Genomic DNA, 19,536 nt, shown 5'->3' with positions numbered 1-19,536 from the left:
ATACTATGCCATAGTATTGTTTAAAGTTCTATAATTGAAGCTTGACTCTAAGAGACATAGACAAAGCTAGGGGTCCTTGGGCTCTTGAGCTAGTCCAACGCTCCCTTGGGCTTCCTTCACAATTCCAGTGCAACCAGTCAAAAGAAGGTCACGCTCCTCTTGTCCCCCTGACCTTCCATTCAATCCTACAGGACGGACTTGAACAATCACGGAACAAAAACCTCATTGCCCAACTTAACCTCGCAAGCCCGGGAGCTGTATGGTTCGTTAATCCAGCTCACAAAAGCATGCCTGCTGCTCTTTTATTCTCCCTGAGGCTGGGCACCGTGTGGATCACGACAGCTGATCAGCTCTGGAACGTCCCAGAAGCGTGCCAGCGGCCTCCGCTGTTTATTTAACGGGCTTGTGGCTCCGCGAGGGGCCCCCTGGAGCCGGCTTTGCCCGCGCTCGCCGGCGGAGGAGCCATGTACCGGCGCAGCTACGTCTTCCAGACCCGCCAGGAGCGGTACGAGCGGGCCGAGGAGGAGGCGCCGGGCCGCCTGGCCTCGGACCCAGCCGCCGCGCCCAACCTGGCGGCGCTGCAGGGCCTCGGCGAGCGCGTGGCCGCCCAGGTCCAGCGGGCTCGCGCGCTCGAGCAGCGCCACGGCGTCCTCCGGCGGCAGCTGGATGCCTTTCAGCGCCTGGGCGAGCTGGCCGGCCCCGAGGACGCCCTCCTCCGCCAGGTGGAAGGCAATCGCCAGCGCGCCCGGGACCTGGCGGCTGAGCGCGCCGGGCTGGAGCGCCGGGGCGCAGAGGCGCAGCGCGCGCTCGACGAGTACCGGAGCAAGTAAGCTTTGGTCGTGGGGGGAAACTGAGGCAGGGCGGGGGGCGGCACCTGCGGCAGGGATCTAAGAGCAAGTGCTATCCAGGTTGGAGGGCCATCTCTGGTGTCCTGGTCCTCATGACCACAGTGTGTGTGTTTGTGTGTGTGTGTGGGGGGGGGGGGGGGGGGGTGGAGGGTGGGTGGGAGGGGCTGGTGCACAGGTCCATTTCCCTAAAATAAGACTAGCTTCTATTTTGATGGTACTTCACAGTTTACATGAAATGGTATCATTTACTTTTAAGGTATTTTAAAAGTAAATTTAGGTATAATTTCCATATAACAACATGCACAGATTTTAAGGACACAGTTCAGTGAGTTTTGACAAATGTATATACCTATGTTGCTATCAAAACAAGCAAAATATTTCCTCTACCTTAGAAATTCCCCTTCTACCCTTTTCAAGTCAATCTTCAGTTATCATTCACACCGCCCCCCCCCCCGCCCCCCATCAAAAAACCCAGAGGTTTTTATTTCTATCACCAAAGATTAATTTTGCCTGTTCTAGAATTTCACAAAAACGGAATATTACAGATGGCTCTTGTGTCTGGCTTTCTTTTGCTGACTGACCACAGTATTTTTGAAATGCATTAATGTTATTTAATCCTCACAGCCAGTTATAGATTGTATTTGTCTGCACCTATTTAACAGATGAGGAGACTGGGGCTCAGAAAATGTAGGGATTTGGAGCAAGGTCACTCAGCTAGTAAATTGCTGCCCTGGGACTGGATTGAAGTGATGGACATGCTGAGCCTAATGGTTTTCACTGCATCACAGCCAACACCTGGAAATCTTTTCAATGTGTGCCTTCCTGGGTCTTGCTAGTCGGTGTGGCCCATGGACCAGCAGCATTGGCGTCACCTAGGAGCTTGTTATAAAGGGAGACTCTTGGACTCACCCCAGAGCTCCCGCCCCCCCCCACCTGCCCCCCAGTGGTTCGTAGTTTAAGAAGTTAAACACTGAAGTTTCAGAAGCCCTGGTCCGGGTCATGATTCCACCTTCCGACAGACAATGTGTTAACATGAGCTATTCAAAAGAAAAGGATGCTCAGCAATTTGTCGACATCTTTCCAAGTTTTAAATGCGTGTGCTCTTAGACTCAGCAGAGTCATTTCCATCAAGGAATTTACTATGATAGCCCAGCAGGTGTCAAGGGGCACGCCTACCAGGATATTCACTGCCGTGGGATCTGCAGTGGCAAAAGTCTGGAACCAACCTACATGCTGATTAATAATGGGAGACAGGTTACACAGTTGTGCTTCGTTCATACAATGGGATACTATGCAATTGTAAAAGAACAAGAATAGTGTGTTATTACCATTTATTTAAGAAAGGGGTGAAGAGTAGAAGTTTTCTGCTTGCACAAGGAAAAAGAGGACACAAGCACACACAAACAAGCTAATGACACTGGGGTGAATGTCTGCCTTTTACTAGGTGTTCTAGTTACTGTCTTTCAGTATCTGACAACAGTATAAATTGTTTTGATAAGTTCACCCTCCCTCATAGTAATGGACATACTAAGCTGCCGGCTGGTTGGTTTCTGATATGTGGGGTAACTATTCATATATCCCTTATGCATTATTCAAGCACCAGGGGGTCTTGCTACCTTAGGATGACTGACAGAAGATAGAGACCTTCACCCCAATTAAAAATAATAATTAACAAATAGAAAGGGGAGGGAAATGTTAGGCCTATAGGGCAATACAATCCTTAACAGACACTTGCACACTTCCCACCAGAAGAGAACAAAAAACCAGGAAAAGCTCGTTGGACACCAGGAGTCAGACCATACAAGGGATGAAAACGGTCCTGAAGGCACCTGATCATACACCTGCATTCCACCCCATTATGAGCTCACCTACTCAGTCCCCGACCCACTGACAACAAAAGCTTCCCATATAAGGGAAACTCCCGCTCCTGGGTGCTGCCATCATCAACCCAGTGTCCCCTTGGCTTGGTGCTGTGCAGCCCTTCCTTTTGGATATACGACCCCCTACTCTGTTCCTTAAATAAATTCAATTTTCTGTAATCACTGTAGGAGATGGCTATTTAGCCTACCTGTGGGCATCATCCACCATGTTCACCTTTCAAGTTCCACATTCTCAGTCTGAGTCTTGGGTAGGTTATTCACTGCTGTGTACTGGGCATATTTATCAGGTCAAATAATTGATTTAATTTCAATCAGTCGTTCTGGTTTTTTAAAAATATTTTTTATTGGTTTCAGAGAGGAAGGCAGAGAGAGAGAGGGAGGGAGTGTGGGAGAGAGAGAGAGAGAGAGTGAGAGGAGAGAAGCATCAATGATGAGAGAGAATCATCGATTGGCTGCCTCCTGCATGTCCCCTACTGGGGGGTCGAGCCCTTAATATGGACATGTGCCCTGACCAGGAATCAAACTGTGACTCCTGGTTCATAGGTCAATGCTCAACCACTGAGCCACGCCAGACAGGCAATCCTTCTGTTTTTTTTTGTTTTGTTTGTGGGTTGTTGTTTTTTTAATTTTGATCCAGAGGCTTGGAGAGGGTCCTTGGGTGGCAGGACTTGAACTCAGGTTTTCTTGCCCTGAGTCCATATGCTTCCTAGAACATTGTCTTGGAGAGAAGTTACTCTTGGACTCCTGTGGAATGAGGTCCAGTAATAAGACGTAGACCTCATTCAAATGAAGATCAAGTTCTCTAGAGCAAAGAGAAGTGTACGCTGGTTCAGACACCCAGCTCCATGGGCCAGCAGGATTCCCTTGATCCCCAAATGGTCACCACATTAGACCACAGTCTACTGTGACTCCCTTGAGCCCTCAGTGAACAAATGATCATATTGAGTTTTCCTGATTTCACTTGGTTCTGGTTATGTCTGCATCATGGAGCAGTTCCTTCAGATTCTGTGATTTCTTTAATAATTCCCCTTAATTTATTCCCTTTCATTGCCCTGTTGGAGAAGTTTTGATATTCTGGCTGGGGTAGTGGGACTTGAAAATTATTATAAAAGTCATAACCATCCACATGCATGCGTATACACACACCAAGTTTGGTTTCACATTCCAAAGGGGACTTGATGGTTAGCCAAAGCAGATAAAAATAATGCAGGCATGCGAAGGAATATGCAGCCTTGTTAGGCATATTTTTTATTTGGATAGTTGAATAATTTCAAAATCAGTTCTTTCACATGTCAAACAAAGACTAAATATAATAAAATGAAATAAAAACAAATGAAACCATCAAAATACAATGGTGAACATAGTCAATTATCCAAACTGCTGAAAACCAAAACAGTTGTATAAAACAATTGGATAATTAAAGCCAGTGTATTTTCATTTTATGAATTCACTTATATATTCACTTATATGAATATATAAATATATCTTGAATTCTTATCATGAATTTTTATAATGAAGATACTTGTCTTTAATATAATATCTAGACTTTTCTATAGCATGAAAGTCACATTAATATGTTGTTTATCCAACCTGTTTTTAAGCTATAGAAATTCTTAAGATGTTTTTAGCAGGAAAAAGCAATGAGAAAATTAGATTTTTGTTAACAGTTTTATTCTCAAAGTTAATTAACCATTAAAAAATAATTTCTGACTCCATTACAGCCACACACAAAAGAAACTGCTAAATGTGACGTCTTGGCGTGAAATGTAAAACTTGTGCAACCGTGTTTTAATTAGATTTCATGCCTTTCTTAGTTTGGAGTCTCTTAGGAGCCGGAGCCTGAGACAGGGGCTTGAGGGCAAGTAGCTTATTTGGGAGGTGACCTCAGGGAGCACAGGTTGAGGAGTGAGGAAAGGCAGGAAGGGAAGGCAGCTAACACAGAGTGCATTATTCAGCAAGTTCCCACCATGGCAACTGGGACTAACCTGTGGGGTGGAGGACACACCTCACTTGTCCCAGCTGAGGGAAAGAGCTGGGGTGTTTATGCACCCACTCACCTTCCTGCCAGGGCCACCCTCTGGCCCATCCAGCCTGTCCTGCTCACTGGCTCAGAGCAGGTCTTTGGTGTCAGGGATGATGCCACAAGGATTGCCCTGCCCTATAGATAGACCATAAAACGTTATTTCTGGTGACAACTCTTATTTTGTGCAAGGCCCCTCATTTGAATTCTTTAAGGATGAGGTAAAAGTTTCCCGTGTGCCCACAGGGTCTTGATTGCCTTTAGCTCAAAATAATTCACATGCCAGAATGGCACATTTTGGGGAACCCTTTAGTGGTAAGAATACGTCTTTCTTTCAGGGTTTTGTGAGGGTTCAATGGCATAATCCAGAGACACCGACACATGTTGGTAAATACCGGAGTGTAGGAAATCTACACAAGGCCAGGTCAATGGTGTTGTCAGGCAGGGTAGATTTCCAGGCTCTGTGCCACTGTTGGATTCCAGGTGTGCTGAGGTATCATTCTTTCATCCTTGGTGGCTGGGAGGGACGTGCTCGGGGATTGGAATTGAGCCTCCAGACGGGAAGACTCTGTTGCCATTTACTGCCCCAGTTAGCCCAGGTGCGATGCCCATGTCAGCACGTCCTGTGTGTGGCAGGATGTGAAAGAGGTTGGGAAGCAGTGGGCTTGGAGAGGCGGCATCAACTTCTGCTTTAAAATTAGGGACCTCTTCTAAAAGAGAGGGCATAGTACTCATATCGGATTAAATGTAATGCTGATTGTGTGATCAACTCTGTGGAATCATAGAAGCTGCTCAACTTTTACTTATGTGTGCAATTTGCAGGTATGAGAATGAATGCGAATGTCAAGTGCTGCTAAAAGAAACGCTTCAGCAGCTTAACAAGGTGAGCTGAGCACGTCCTTGGGTTTGAGTAGATTAATGACAGGACTGAACTAAATGGCTGCGATGAGTGTTACCCACACTCCTCTTTGTGGTATTTCAAGATTCACCTATTTCTTTTGCTGTCACTCTACTTCTTGACTTCGTAATTTCAACTAAATCTTTGTGTGAACTCACACGCCCAAACACACACTCCTCTACCACAGGATAAAGGATCTTGAGAGAGAACCTGGCAGGTGAAGGCTGGACCTTCAGGTTCTCTGTCCATTAAGATCGTCAAGTGGGAAGAAGGAGATGAAATGGAAGAGTATAATTCACATCCTGTTGGCTGGTCATATCAATGATTTTGGTTGACAGATCTTTGAATGTGTACACATATTAGATCAATAAGGTTTTGGCTATCAACTCAGTCTCAATGCCCATTTCCTTTTGTTTCGGTAAAGGGATTCATCCCTGGGTGTGGCCATGGAAAATGGGAGTTTAGGAGGAGTCTGGGAAGAGGAGGAGTGAGGAGGAATGTGGAGGGGAGAGGGCAGAGTCAGGAAATGAGGCAGTGGGAAGAGAGAGGATGGAGAGTTGTCAACATGCCCAGCCCCTCTCTCCAGGCCAGTCTGAGCACCAGGAAGGAAAGTGACCGAAAAATTTTTGGAATGTTTTTTTGACATCCAGAATCAAAGTAGGTATTTTTTGTTTTGTTTTTGTTTTTTGTTTTTTTGTAAACCTAATTAACTAGAAATCTTAATGAACTTGAATGCTCATTCTTTAGCAGTTGTGTGTGTGTGTGTGTGTGTGTGTGTGTGTGTGTGTGTGTGTGAATTAGGCTGCTCAGAGGTTGGATTTGGTGCTTGGTATAGATACAGACAGCAGGATTTTTAATGACCTTCTATGAGGGGGTTGGCAAGGCTGATTTTTCAAGGATTCATCAGATTCTAGTTATTCTTCCAGTGCCTTTCTCAGAAGTGGCCCAGATCAGTGAGTGGCTCTGAAACGTCTGTGTGCATTGGCAGCACCTGGAGTTCATGTTAAAATGCAGATTCCTGGGCCCAGAGCCGAGGCCTTCTCACCCAGTAGGTCTGGGATCTGCCAGATATTTAACATTTCTAATTATTTCTCAGGTGGCGTGGTCCAGGGACCACACTTTGAGAACCACTGACCTAGATCTAAAGCACATACCATATCAGGGTTGGAATGCTTCCCAAAACTAGATTATTGACCCAGAGTCTCTGTTCGGAAACATCTTGACGTTTCTGCTGGAGGAGCTTTGGAAAGTGCAGCTGACAGTATCCAAAGCACAATAAAAACACAAGCGTCTACACATTTCTGAGTTCCGGTACAAACAAAAGAAAACACTTCCAAACAAATTCCCAACATGCCAGCAATTGCATATTCCAGTGGCACCTCCTCACCTTTGGGAGTTTTCTGGGGAAGTTTATCAGGTGATTGTCTTCCAAGGGGGAGAACATGCTTGTGAAGCACCTGATTAATCTCTCCTTTATGGACAAATGTTGGCTGGGCATTTTAAAGGGCTGGCCGATGGGACCTAAGAGTGGTGGTTTTGGCATGATCCTAAGAGGGAGGTAGGGGAAGAATGACTGTTGAGGTTGGGCTGGGGCAGAGTTCTCAAACATCTTAATTTAGACCAAAAATTCATCCATAATTGATACACAATTACTGGAGCTGAAGAACTGGAAGTTGGGTTTCAAGGACTATGTGCTATTGCTAATAAAGGGACCAAACACTCAATTTTAGAAATAGAAGGAACCCTAGAAGTCATTGATTCTCAAATTATTTATTTATTTATTTATATTTTTATTGATTTCAGAGAGGAAGGGCGAGGGAGAGATAGAAACATTAATGATGAGAGATAATCATTGACTGGCTGCCTCCTACATGCCCCCTACTGGAGATGGCGTCCCAAGCCTGGGCATATGCTCTGACTGGCAATTGAACCATGACCTCCTGGTTCATATGTCCACGCTCAACCACTAAGCCACGTTGGCCAGCAATTCTCAAACTTTTTAAAGCCACATCCTTTAAACAAAATATTCAAGAGAAGCCAATGTATGGAGCCAAAGCAGAGATCTCTTTTAAGGACATGATGGTGGGACAGGCACCTCATCCACCTAGCAGCCCTCCTCCCTCAGAGCCCTTTCAAGCAACTCCATGGAACCTGAGGGCTCTGACAAATGCAGCTTGGAAACTAGTCTTCCCCACAGATGGGAAGGTTGAGGCCAGACTGATCCAGTGGGTCATATAGCTAGTTAATGAAAGTTAATAGAAGACAAGGGGACTAGAATCTGTCTTGGGCTTCTCTCTGCTTCTCAAGAGTTGAGTGCTGAGTTCTCATTTCACCCTCTGAGACTGAGGAACTCACCTCTGAACTGTTGCTATGGGGGGTGGGCCAGCTGAGGGACTCATTCATTTTCTCCTGTCCCTCAGTGGCCCAGGGTCTCTCCTGGGGTGCTAACACTCACACTTCTGGACTGTGCCTCCAGTCCATAGAGATACAGGACACCATCAGTGTGCTCAGCATATCTGTGTGACCTTGGGGGTGGCCCAGGGTGCCAGGGCTGGCTGACTGGCAGACCCTGAGTGATGGATGAATAAATTACTCTGACACACATTTCTGTGAAAGAGAGGCTAAGGAACTGTTTTGCTTTAGAAGCAAACAGCCCTGTTCACCTGCCTAATTAGGCTTTTATTGTAACCACAGCTTGAACTAAAATTAACCTCTAGATACACTCAGCATGGTAAGTGTCCTTGAGAAAGCACCTGTATCTGTAGTGTCTTTCATACAAGGATGTTTTGAAGTCTAAACATGAAGATTCTAGTAAAACACCCCGGGGGGGCGGGGTAGTCAGACTTGTTTGAAAAAGTCAAGGCAGGGGCTGCCGCCTTCAGCAAGGTCCCCTAGAGGCCTCCAACCTTTCAGAGATCCTCCTTACAGACTTTCCAATCAAGTCCCATGCTTCCCCACACCAGGGGAGATGGATGGGGCACCAATATCAAGTGTGAAGGGGCCATCTTTACCCAGAGACACTGGCTTTGTGTCTGACTCCTGGGAGACAGATTCCCTGGTTGTCCTTGGGAGGTGGAGAATGAGCCATGGACCCAAAAACCCTACTCCTCCTATACTTGCCACAGAAAGGCTCGGGTCTGTGGTCCTTCCTTCCTTCTGTCTCGTCACCCACTGTTGGTGTTCCTGATACAAAGGAAGGGATTTCAGAGTCTTCAGAGGAAAGAACTAGGTATGAGGAAATTAGTGTATAGAGAGACTAGGGGATTCACCTTGGAGCAGAAACCAGGAGGACTCACTGAGGAAGAATGAGATGCTCCACTGTGCCTAAGATTAATTCTGGTGAGCTGTGTTGTCCAGCCTGGGAGTCACTGGCTAGGCATGGCTGGGAGCAACTGAAATGCAGATGATTCAAATTGCAATGTGTTATAAGTATAAAATATACACCAGGTTTCAAAGACCTAGCCTAAGGGGAAGCATGTAAACTATCATTAATAACTTTAAAAAATATTGGTTACATGATGAAATGACAATATCTGGAGTATATTTGGTGAAAGAAAATGTTAAAATTACTTTTACCCATTTATTTTTATTTTATTTAATGGGGCTACTAGAAAGACTTTGAAATCATGCCTGAGGCTTGCTGTATTGGAATAACTTAATTTTTAATTGCATAAGTCTATGCAAAAAGGAATGCTTTAAGAAACATTGCTAATGATTGCTAATTAACTGATTTGATCTTGTAGAGCTCTTTAGTTCTTTAAGATAAACTAAAAGGTTGGGTTTTTTTGTAGATAAAATAGCTTCAGAAGTTTGAGTTGGTTGAGGGTTGGCCACTCCCCTACAATCTTGTGACATTTCAGACCAGATTCACACAAGGCATATATTTCTTTTCTTTTTTTAAAAAAAATATTTTTATTGATTTCAGAGAGGAAGGGAGAGGGAGAGAGGTAGAAACATCCAATAATGAGAGACAATCATTGATCAGCTGCCTCCTGCATGGCTCCTACTGGGGACTGAGCTTTCAACCCAGCATGTGCCCTGACCAGGAATCAAACCACGACCTCCTGGTTCATAGATTGATGCTCAACCACTGAGCCATGCTGGCCAGTCTATTTCTTTCTTTCTTTTTTTTAAAGTTTATTTTTTTATTGTTGACATACATTTCTTAGTAACATTTATTTTGCTGCAGACCCCCAAAAGTTCATACAACCTGTTTTCTAGGTTCCATGAAGTCCCGGCTCTCTGATGTTTTAGGAACTAAGGCTACACTTTGCATGATAAATTCATTCAAGGCAGGTAATCCAACAGAGTCAGAATCCTGGTATCCTTATTGTCAGCACCAGACGTTCTCATATCTTCCTTCTCCAGTGGTCTTTCACAGGAACAGTTAAGGAACCAGGTGTCTTTCCTAAGAGAGCAGACCAGAGGCCTTCCCAGAACCTAAGCCCATTAGTACAATGGTGGGAGTGTCTCAGAATATCTTAATCCCGTGGTCGGCAAACTGCGGCTCGCGAGCCACATGCAGCTCTTTGGTCCCTTGAGTGTGGCTCTTCCTAAGCCTTAGGAGCACCCTAATTAAGTTAATAACAGTGTACCTACCTATATAGTTTAGGTTTAAAAAATTTGGCTCTCAAAAGAAATTTCAATTGTTGTACTGTTGATACTTGGCTCTGTTGACTAATGAGTTTGCTGACCACTGTCTTAACCAGTCCACATACCTGACTCTCTTAACCCTGTTCATGCAAGAGTGGAGAGTGTCTTAAATATTTTAGCCAAACCACACATCTTCCTTTATTAATGAGAGCCCATTGCTGACATGCATCATGCTTTTTTAACAAGTCATTAATAAGTCAGTTAAAATTCACTTAGCGAGGCCCCAGGTATTGGCAGGCGTGCATGGCAGAGATGTCTTGAGGAGTCCAGGTAATGTTCACCTGTAATGTTGCACTGGACAACTGAAGTGTTTAAGTCAATTCCAGTTGTCATGGCACTATCTCATTAAGAGCCCAAACAGCTCTTCAACCTAGTTGGTTCGTTTAAACAAGATCAGTGAGAGAAAAATCGGTGATTTCGCAAAAAGTTTGGTGAGAACATTCAACCTCCTGTCATAAATGTTATTTCCAACTTTAAAGGAATGAATGCCGCTCAGCACAGCAGTCATTGTAAAATGCATGCTGCATTAGGGATACGTAGCCTCAGGGAGGTGAGCAACAGATCTTGGGAGAAATGGTTAAATTGAAGGTTTCATTGTTAAGCGAAAACTATTTCTTAGTCTTAGAAACTTAACTCACTGATGATGAGAAATAGGACAAATATAGGTGTAACTTAAATTTTAAGGTTGTTGGTTGGTAAATATACCCTAACATTGTCCTTGATCTGTCTGGATCAAGGTTTTTCAGCCCTGGCACTAATGCCATTTTAGACTAGATGATTGTTGTGTGGGGCTGTCCTGTGTATTGTAGGATATTTAGCAGCATCCCTGGCCTCTACCCACTAGATGCCAGTAGTAACATCCCACCACCCAAGTGGCGACAATAAAATGTCTTCAGACATTGCCAAATGTCCCCTTGAGGGTGAAAATCACTCCTATTGAGAACTGCTATTCCAGACCAGTTCCAATGGGCTAACCCTGTGGTCGGCAAACTGCGGCTCATGAGCCACATGCGGCTCTTTGGCCCCTTGAGTGTGGCTCTTCCTAAGCCTTAGGAGTACCCTAATTGAGTTAATAACAATGTACCTACCTATATAGTTTAAGTTTAAAAAATTTGGCTCTCAAAAGAAATTTCAGTCATTGTACTGTTGATATTTGGTTCTGTTGACTAATGAGTTAGCCGATCACTGGGCTAACCCAATGCTTTGCTAGAAATACAGAATCATAGACCCCTCCCAGACCCATGAACAATCTGCGTTGTAGTAAAACTCCAAGGGGTCTGTGGGTACACGCACCTGGCCAATTCCACACCCATCTCTGTGCCCCACAGAGTCGGATGTGTGATGCTCTCTCATTGCAGGAAGCTGATGAAGCCTTACTGCGTAATCTGCACCTTCAGATTGAGGCCCAATTTCTGCAGGACGATATCAGTGCAGCAAAGGACAGGTACAAAAAGGTAACCACAGCCCTTCTGATGCTCTTCTCCCAGGCAGTCCAGGGCACTTGTGCCTGAAAAGTGAGACTGCTAGACTGGGTTACTTTTGTGTGCATTGCTCCAGAATCAAGTGGGAGATGGGTTGGTTTCTAGACAGTTCTTAGTGAGCCAGACATGTGTAGAGGAGGAGGCAAAAGTATGTGTGTGTGTTGGGTGGGGTGTTGGGAACTAGTACACTACAGTTCACAGAGAGATTTTACATAGATATGTCTTGAATAAACTACAGCCTATAAATTGTTTCAGCTCAGAAAATGCAATATATATGTTTTAACTCTTCTTCTGAGCCAATTAATAGAGGCATTCAGGGGCCTCCTCTCATGTAATGCTCTTCTCTGCCCCCTAACCCAGCAGCTTCTTAAAGGCTTGACTTTGGGGGGGCCTTGATGAACTGGAAAAATCAAATCCGGGAGCTGTGTGATCATGGACAAGTAGCCTAACCTCTCTGAGCTTTTTTATCTTTAAAATGTAAATGACAGCCCAAGTGGATTTGATTCAGTGGATAGAGCATCGGCCTGAGGACTGAAGGGTCCCGGATTTGATTCTGGTCAAGGGCCCCTACCTCTGTTACAGGCTTGATTCCTGGACCTGGTCCGGGTGAGTGCGGAAGGCAACCAATTGGTGTATCTCTCTCATATCGATGTTTCTCTCCCTTCCACTCTCAAAGTCAGTGGAGAAATATCCTCGGGTGAGGACAAACAACAACAAAAAAACATGACAATGATGGACTCTCCTTCCTACAAGGCTGTGTGGTTAACTCCGTGTAGCTGACCTGTGGCCATGACCCTGTGGGCTGACCTCTGCAGTGAGCTCTGGCCTCCCTCTAACTGCCAATAGCAGCAGCCCCACCTCCCTACTTTCTACAGGCAGCAAGAGCTGCTCTGCGTCATGGGAAGTGTTGGGAAATGAATGCCCTGGAGCAGCCTTAGCCAGTGATGGATGTGAGTTGCTGGATATGTCCCCAGCTATCTCTTACCTGCTGTTCTGCACCGGCCTCCAGAGATCCCCACTGGGCCTCAGCTCCCAGTGCTCACAGTGGTAACTTACCTGGTAAAACACCCCTTTTTGGCTGCCTTGCCCTTCCTATCTCACCTCCTCACTCTACTACTTCCATTTTCTGGCATCTTGTCTAAGTAAACTATTTGCACTCAGACCGTTTTCTTTTCTTTTTAAAAAATATATTTTTATTGATTTCAGAGAGAAAGGGAGTGGGAGAGATAGAATCTTCAGTGATGAGAGAGAATCATTCATCGGCTGCCTCCTGCACACCCCACATTGGGGGATCGAGCGTGAAACCTGGGCATGTGCACTGACCGGGAATCAAACCATAACCTCCTGGTTCATTGGTCAATTCTCAACCACTGGGCCACGCTGGTGGGGCTGCACTCAGACCGTTTTTTTAGGATCTGTTGATGTCAGCTTGAGTTGCTATAAAAAAATACCACAGATCGAGTGTCTTATAAGCAACAGAAATTTATTTCTCACAGTTCTGGAGGCTGGGACACCAAGATTAGGGGGCCAGCCTGGTAAAATTCTGGTGAGGGCCCTCTTCCTGTCTTCTCCCTGTGTGCTCACCTGGCCCTTCCCAGGAGCATGTGCTTGAAGAGAGAGAGAAAGAGAGAACCAGCTCTCATGCCTCTTCTTATGAGGGCACCAATCCCACCCCAGAGCCCCACCCTTATGACCACATCTAAATCTAATTATTTCTCAAAGGCCCAGCCTCCAGATACCATCTTACTGGGGGTGAGGACTTCCACCTGTGAATTGGGAGGGACACAGCATTCAATGTATAATAGTCTTCTTCTGGGGAAACCCAAACTGAGGCTCCATGATAATGCAGGTGAAGCACCTGGTGTAACCTGGACCTTGGCCAGTGCTCAGCAAGCATTCGATCCTCTTCCTGCCTCAGTGTGTACCTGCTTCAGCACAAAGGCAGTCCTGTTGCTGTGCACTAAGGGTTGTTCCCTCCCGTTGGCTTCCTCCAACTTTCCATCAGGCCCAGCCTGGTTCCTCCTCCTCTCCTGCCCTCCTGACTCTGCTGTACTTTTCTAGAATCCTGGGAGCAGTACCTGGGGGCAGTTTCTAAGGAGTTCAAAACATTCTTCAGGACAATTTACAATAATTCTATATAATAAAAGCCTAATATGCTAAGTGTCTGGTTGTCTGGTTGTCTGTTCAACCAATCAAAGTGTAACATGCTAATGATATGCTAAGGGCGCTCAACCGCTCACTATGATGTGCACTGACCACCAGGGGGCATATGCTCTGACCAGTAGGTTAGCATGCTCCTGGGGTCCAGTTGATCGGGACTGAGTGAGACGGGCCGGACATGCCCTGGAGCCCTCCCACGGTCCCTCCCTGGCTGGCCAACCTCCCACATCTCTTCCCTCCCCAGCCCCAATTGTGCACTGGTGGGGTCCCTCTGCCTGGCCTGTGCCCTCTTGCAATCTGGTACCCCTTGGGGAAGTTGGAGAGCGGTTTCGGCCCCACGGCGGAACGACTAGTTGCTATGACACGCACTGACTACCAGGGGTGGACGCTCAATGCAGGAGCTTCCCCTTGGTGGTCAGTGCGCTCCCACAGAGGGAGCACTGCTCAGCCAGAAGCTGGGCTCATGGCTGGAGAGTGCAGTGGCAGTGGCAGTGGCAGGAGTCTCTCCTGCCTCCGTGGCAGCACTAAGGATGTCCAAGTGATGGCTTAGGCCCGCTCCACCAGTCAGACATCCCCTAGGGCTCCTGGACTGCGAGAGGGTGCAGGCTGGGCTGAGGGACCCCCCCCCCCCCCCCGTGCACAAATTTTGTGCACCAGGCCTTCTACTACTACTACTACTACTACTACTACTACTACTACTACTACTAATAATAATAATAATGGTGAGTGCTCACACTATGACACTTCTGTGCATTATCTCATTGGATCCCAACAACAGCCTCTTAAGATAGTGTCTTAGGTCAGGTTCCCTGTCAGCAGAGCCTAAGGTGGTGATTTTAAAAAATATATATATTTATTGATTTTTTGCAGAGAGGAAGGGAGAGGGATAGAGAGTTAGAAACACTGATGAGAGAGAGAGAAACATCGATCAGCTGCCTCTTGCATACCCCTGACTGGGGATGTGCCTGCAACCAAGGGACATGCCCTTGGCTGGAATTGAACCCGGGACCCTTCAGTCTGCAGGCCGATGCTCTATCCACTGAGCCAAACTGGTCAGGGCCTAAGGTGGTGATTTTTGTGTGATTGCTATTTGGCTGGAGAGCACCTAGGAGAAAGGGAGGGAGGAAGAGGAGCATAGGGATGGGAACTGGGCTGGCCCCGGTTCAGCTGGAGCCTCAGTCTGATCCCACCGCTGGGTTGGGGGCTCTGGGTCATGAGTCTCACCCCACTAGGCTGTTCCCACCTGAGGTAAGAGGGCTGTTTTTTTCTACTCCTGTGCCATCTAGTCACTGGCCTGGGTTGGGTGGGACTGGATTGGGAGGAGTTGAGCTACTTCCTGGACAAGATAACCATTGCCTGGAGGGGGCACAGCTGTAAGACGTGTCATCAGTCCTCACGCACGGAGCTGGGCACAGTGCTCTTCAGATTGTGATCCCACTTTTATAGAAGAGCCTGAGTTTTAGGAGCTATTAAGAGCTTGCCCGCGGCCACAAGCAGCTAGCAAGTGATTTTGTCTGGAACCCACGACCAAATTCTGTCCTTTGAAGCAGTGCCTGGCTCTGGGGTCAGAAAGGGCCCTTTGGCCGTAACCGGTTTGGCTCAGTGGATAGAGCGTCGCCCTGCGGACTGAAAGGTCCCGGGTTCGATTCCGGTCAAGGGCATGTACCTTGGTTGCGGGCACATCTCCAGTAGGGAATGTGCAGGAGGCAGCTGATTGATGTTTCTCTCTCATCGATGTTTCTAACTCTCTATCTCTCTCCCTTCCTCTCTGTAAAAAAATCAATAAAATATATTAAAAAAAAGAAAAAAAAAGAAAGGGCCCTTTGTACCCTGGGGCTTGGCCCCCCTCTGCTTCCCCCCTTAGCCCTGTCTGCAGGGCCCTGTGAAGACAGCAGCAAAGCATGCACGTAGCTGATGGGGAATGAAGCAAACCGAGCCTGTTATCCATCGGCCTGTTGATCCCGTGAAGGTTGGAGATGTGAAGATTGTGGCCTGTGCTCTTTGTGACAGTGGACTATGAGGAAGCCTTCATCCCGGGGTCACCTGGTCCTGGAGGGAGAAACTCGGGCAGCTCAGGTTTTAATGAGAATGCCATCTTTCCTCTGACAGAATCTTCTGGAAATTCAGACCTACACCAGCCTCCTGCAGCAGATCATCCAAACCACCCCTCAAGCAGCCGCCATTACAGATGGGACGAGGGAGGTAAGAGCTGGGGCCCAGGCTGCAGGAAAGCGCATCTGGAGGTCCTTGTTACAGCACCTTGGGCCTAGCTCACACACCCCCGGAGAGGGGAAAGGTGTCAGGCGGACAGACTGCGCGGAGCTGCCACTCGGCTTTGTGTTCACATGTGAAGTTTACTCTTGTTCTCCTTCTCAGACTGTGAACGCTACTCTTTAGACATCTGAGGATATAAATTGTTTCCCTGACCGTTTTCTTAGGAGTTTTCTCTTGAAAATCATGGGCTGTTCTTCCTTGTATAGTTTATAGAAACTGGCAGACTGTTTCCAATGCCCTCACTGGCAGTGTTTGGGAGTTTGTGTTGCTTTGGATCTTGGCTGCACTGGGCATGTCAGGTGTTTATTTGCCTTTGTTTGTTGCTTTTCGAATAGGAATGTTGTGCATCTCACTGTGGTTCTACCTGCCTCACCTAAGGACTAATGACGGTGAACATTTTTTCACGTCCTTATTTGCCATCTGTACATTTTCTTTGTTGGAATATCTACTCAAATCTTTTGCTCATTTTTAGATTGGGTTTTCTTATTCCTCATACGAATTTGACAATAAAATTTGAATACAGAGAGACCCAGGTAATTAGTGACTATATTTTCAAGATCCGACTCTGCAAGTTAGTGGCTTAAAAACTATTAGGAAAGGATAGAAATGAATGAAGATGACTTTTAAAAAATGGGGATTTGGATGTAAAACATTATTCCCAATAATATTCCATATTCCTTCTCCACTTAACTCTCTAGCTGCCTCCTGCACACCCCACACTGGAGGATCGAGCTTGAAACCTGGGCATGTGCCCTGACTGGGAATCAAAATGTAACCTTCTGGTTCATAGGTCAATGCTCAACCGCTGAGCCACACCGGCTGGGCCATAGCATGCTTTTAAAATCATATCATCTTTTCCCTGTAACAGAATTCTTCTGAGTTGTAAGATTATAGAGACTGTCTGGACTTACTTTGAGAGCATCAATGATCATTAGTGGATCATTAGCATCGCCAGGAACTTGTTAGAAATGCAGAATTTGCATAAAAATCTACATTTTAGCAAGATCTCCAGGGATCCATGTGCATGTTAAAGATGGAGAAACACAGATACCACATTCTTTATTAGCTTAAAAGCTCTACAGATGAGTTAAACAGTCACTTTCAGGTTTGTTTCATTGATTCTTGTTAATGTCTTAAACAACATGTCTGCCACATTTGCTCAAATGAGGGTGTAATTAGCAGTGCTAATTACAGGAACACAGGTCAACTGGTTAACATGTCAGTAAGCATATCAGTGCCCTCTCACCAGAGGCCACTGGGTTCACATCTGTAGTCACATAAAGCTGATTCATTTTTCACTGCAGGAAGGGAGGGTGTACACGGTGGAGACTTGCAGGGTATCTGTGGGGGAGGGTCAGGTAGGCAGGGCCCTGCTCTGGGCTGGGTGCTCTCATAAGGGGCTGGTCCTGTGGCTGAGTATCTTGATCATTTCTCTCAAGGGGGCAGAGAAATAGAGTGTGGCTAAAGCTGTACCTGGCAATTCAGCTGCATCACTTGTGTTATCAGGGAGAGTGGATGGTTGCACAGAGGTCTTTTGGTCTGAGCTTAGGCACAGTTTCAGAGGGTCTTGTTTCTGTCTGGTTCCCCCCTCGTCCCAGAGTGACATCTTTAGATATTGGGAGTGGCATTGCTTATAAGTTTACTAGAGGCCCAATGCACAGATTTGTGCACCAGTGGGGTCCCTTGGCCTGGCCTGCGAGATTGGGCCGAGCCCGGCTCTCTGACATCCCCTGAGGGGCCCCAGATTTCGAGAGGGCACAGGCTCTCCGACATCCACTGAGGGACCCCACTGGTGCACGATCGGGGCCGGGGAGGGATGCGGAAGGTTGGCCAGCTGGGGAGAGACCGCGGGAGGGCTCCAGGGCATGTCCAGCCTGTCTCAGTCCCAATCAGCCGGACCCCAGCAGCAAGCTAACCTACTGGTTGGAGCGTCTGCCCCCTGGTGGTCAGTGCACGTCATAGCGAGCGGTTGAGTGGCCTTAGCACAGTGGTTCTCAACCTTCCTAATGCTGCGACCCTTTAATATAGTTCGTCATGTTGTGGTGACCCCCAATTTCATTGTTACAAATTGAACATAATTAAAGCATAGTGATTAATCACAAAACAATATGTAATTATATATGTGTTTTCCGATGGTCTTAGGCTACCCCTGTGAAAGGGTCGTTCGACCCCCAAAGGGGTCGCGACCCACAGGTTGAGAACCGCTGCCTTAGCATATCATTAGAATATCATGCTTTGATTGGTTGAATGGGCGACTGGACACTTAGCATATTAGGCTTTTTTTAATATAGGATGTAGGGAGCATCACGGCCTGGCGGTTAGTGCCAGCTACCAGTGACAGCTGCAGGGCTGTCTTCCTTCCTCTTTAATAAGTATCCAAGGGCCAACTATGTGAGTGGCACCCTGTAGGCAGGTGTGGGGAGGGATGTGAGATGAGGAAGGTGGAGCCAGACAAGCGGGCAGGGTGCTGGAGGGAGGCAGTCTCTCCATCCCGAGGCTGCAGGTCTAGAGTTCGCAGTGTGGTATATATCCTCCATTTCCTGGTACACATGGGCACGTGGTCCCTTCTGCTCCCAGCCACCCTCTTGTCTGCATCTTTGAGGTGGAGAGGTGGGGACTGAGACACAGAGAAACAAAGAGGACAGAGACAAACAAACTGAGAGCCACTGAGAGCATGCATTCCTTCATGTACCCAGAAACACAGAACTGCACACCGGGGGAAGGTTCTTGTGCAGTTACATCTCAAGTCCTGCCTTCCCCGTGGGGTCAGGCCACAGGGCCACACTCTCACTTCCTCCCTTTCCTCCCTTTAAGCATGTCTATCTTGCTCTAGCTGTCTCTGCCTGTGTGGTTGCTCCAGCCACTTTGCAGGGTGTTGGAGAGCAGGGGGCCGCCTTAAGCCTGTGGCCTTGAACACGGGTGCACTGGGAAAATGCTTGTTTCTGATTTTGCCTGGCTGTGAGGCCACATGCCCTGCGTCAGAAGGCACTGCTCTTGACCAGCCAGGCTCTGGTGAAGCGATTTGGATGTTTTCCAATACACAGTGGAGAGGCGTGTTGGAAACGGGTGCCTGCTCTGCAGAGTGGAGAGGTTGTGAGATCTCCAGGACGTTCCGTGGAGCACTGATAGGTGGTGCAGCTGCCTCACCATGTCCCTGGCTTCCCTTGTGCCCTTGACCTCTGCTTTGTGAAGCAGCGATGTCTTAGCAGAGTTGATGGCTCAGGGGTCATACTGACCTGGCTGCCTGCACAGACACAGAGAGTAGAACCCAATGAGAAAGTGCCTTCCAAGTTTTCCTTTAGACAGAAGGGAAGAGGCCTTG

General features: G+C 47.0%; 1 protein-coding gene across 1 annotated transcript in view; it reads left to right on the top strand.

The window, feature by feature from the left end:
* The first annotated feature begins 271 nt into the window (after positions 1–271).
* The window catches only part of BFSP1 (beaded filament structural protein 1), a 31,429-nt gene continuing 12,164 nt past the window's right edge, over positions 272–19,536 (top strand). Inside the window, exons 1-4 of the mRNA XM_036322818.1 lie at positions 272–826; positions 5,571–5,631; positions 11,658–11,753; positions 16,050–16,142. Of these exons, the coding sequence (XP_036178711.1) occupies positions 465–826; positions 5,571–5,631; positions 11,658–11,753; positions 16,050–16,142 (612 nt within the window). The 5' untranslated portion in view covers positions 272–464. The remainder of the gene's footprint in view (positions 827–5,570; positions 5,632–11,657; positions 11,754–16,049; positions 16,143–19,536) is intronic.

This window comes from Myotis myotis, unplaced genomic scaffold (genome assembly GCF_014108235.1).
Source record: "Myotis myotis isolate mMyoMyo1 unplaced genomic scaffold, mMyoMyo1.p scaffold_m19_p_9, whole genome shotgun sequence".
NCBI lineage: Eukaryota > Metazoa > Chordata > Mammalia > Chiroptera > Vespertilionidae > Myotis > Myotis myotis.
Note: the sequence above shows the minus strand (reverse complement) of the source record. Positions and strands in the feature narration are given on the sequence as shown.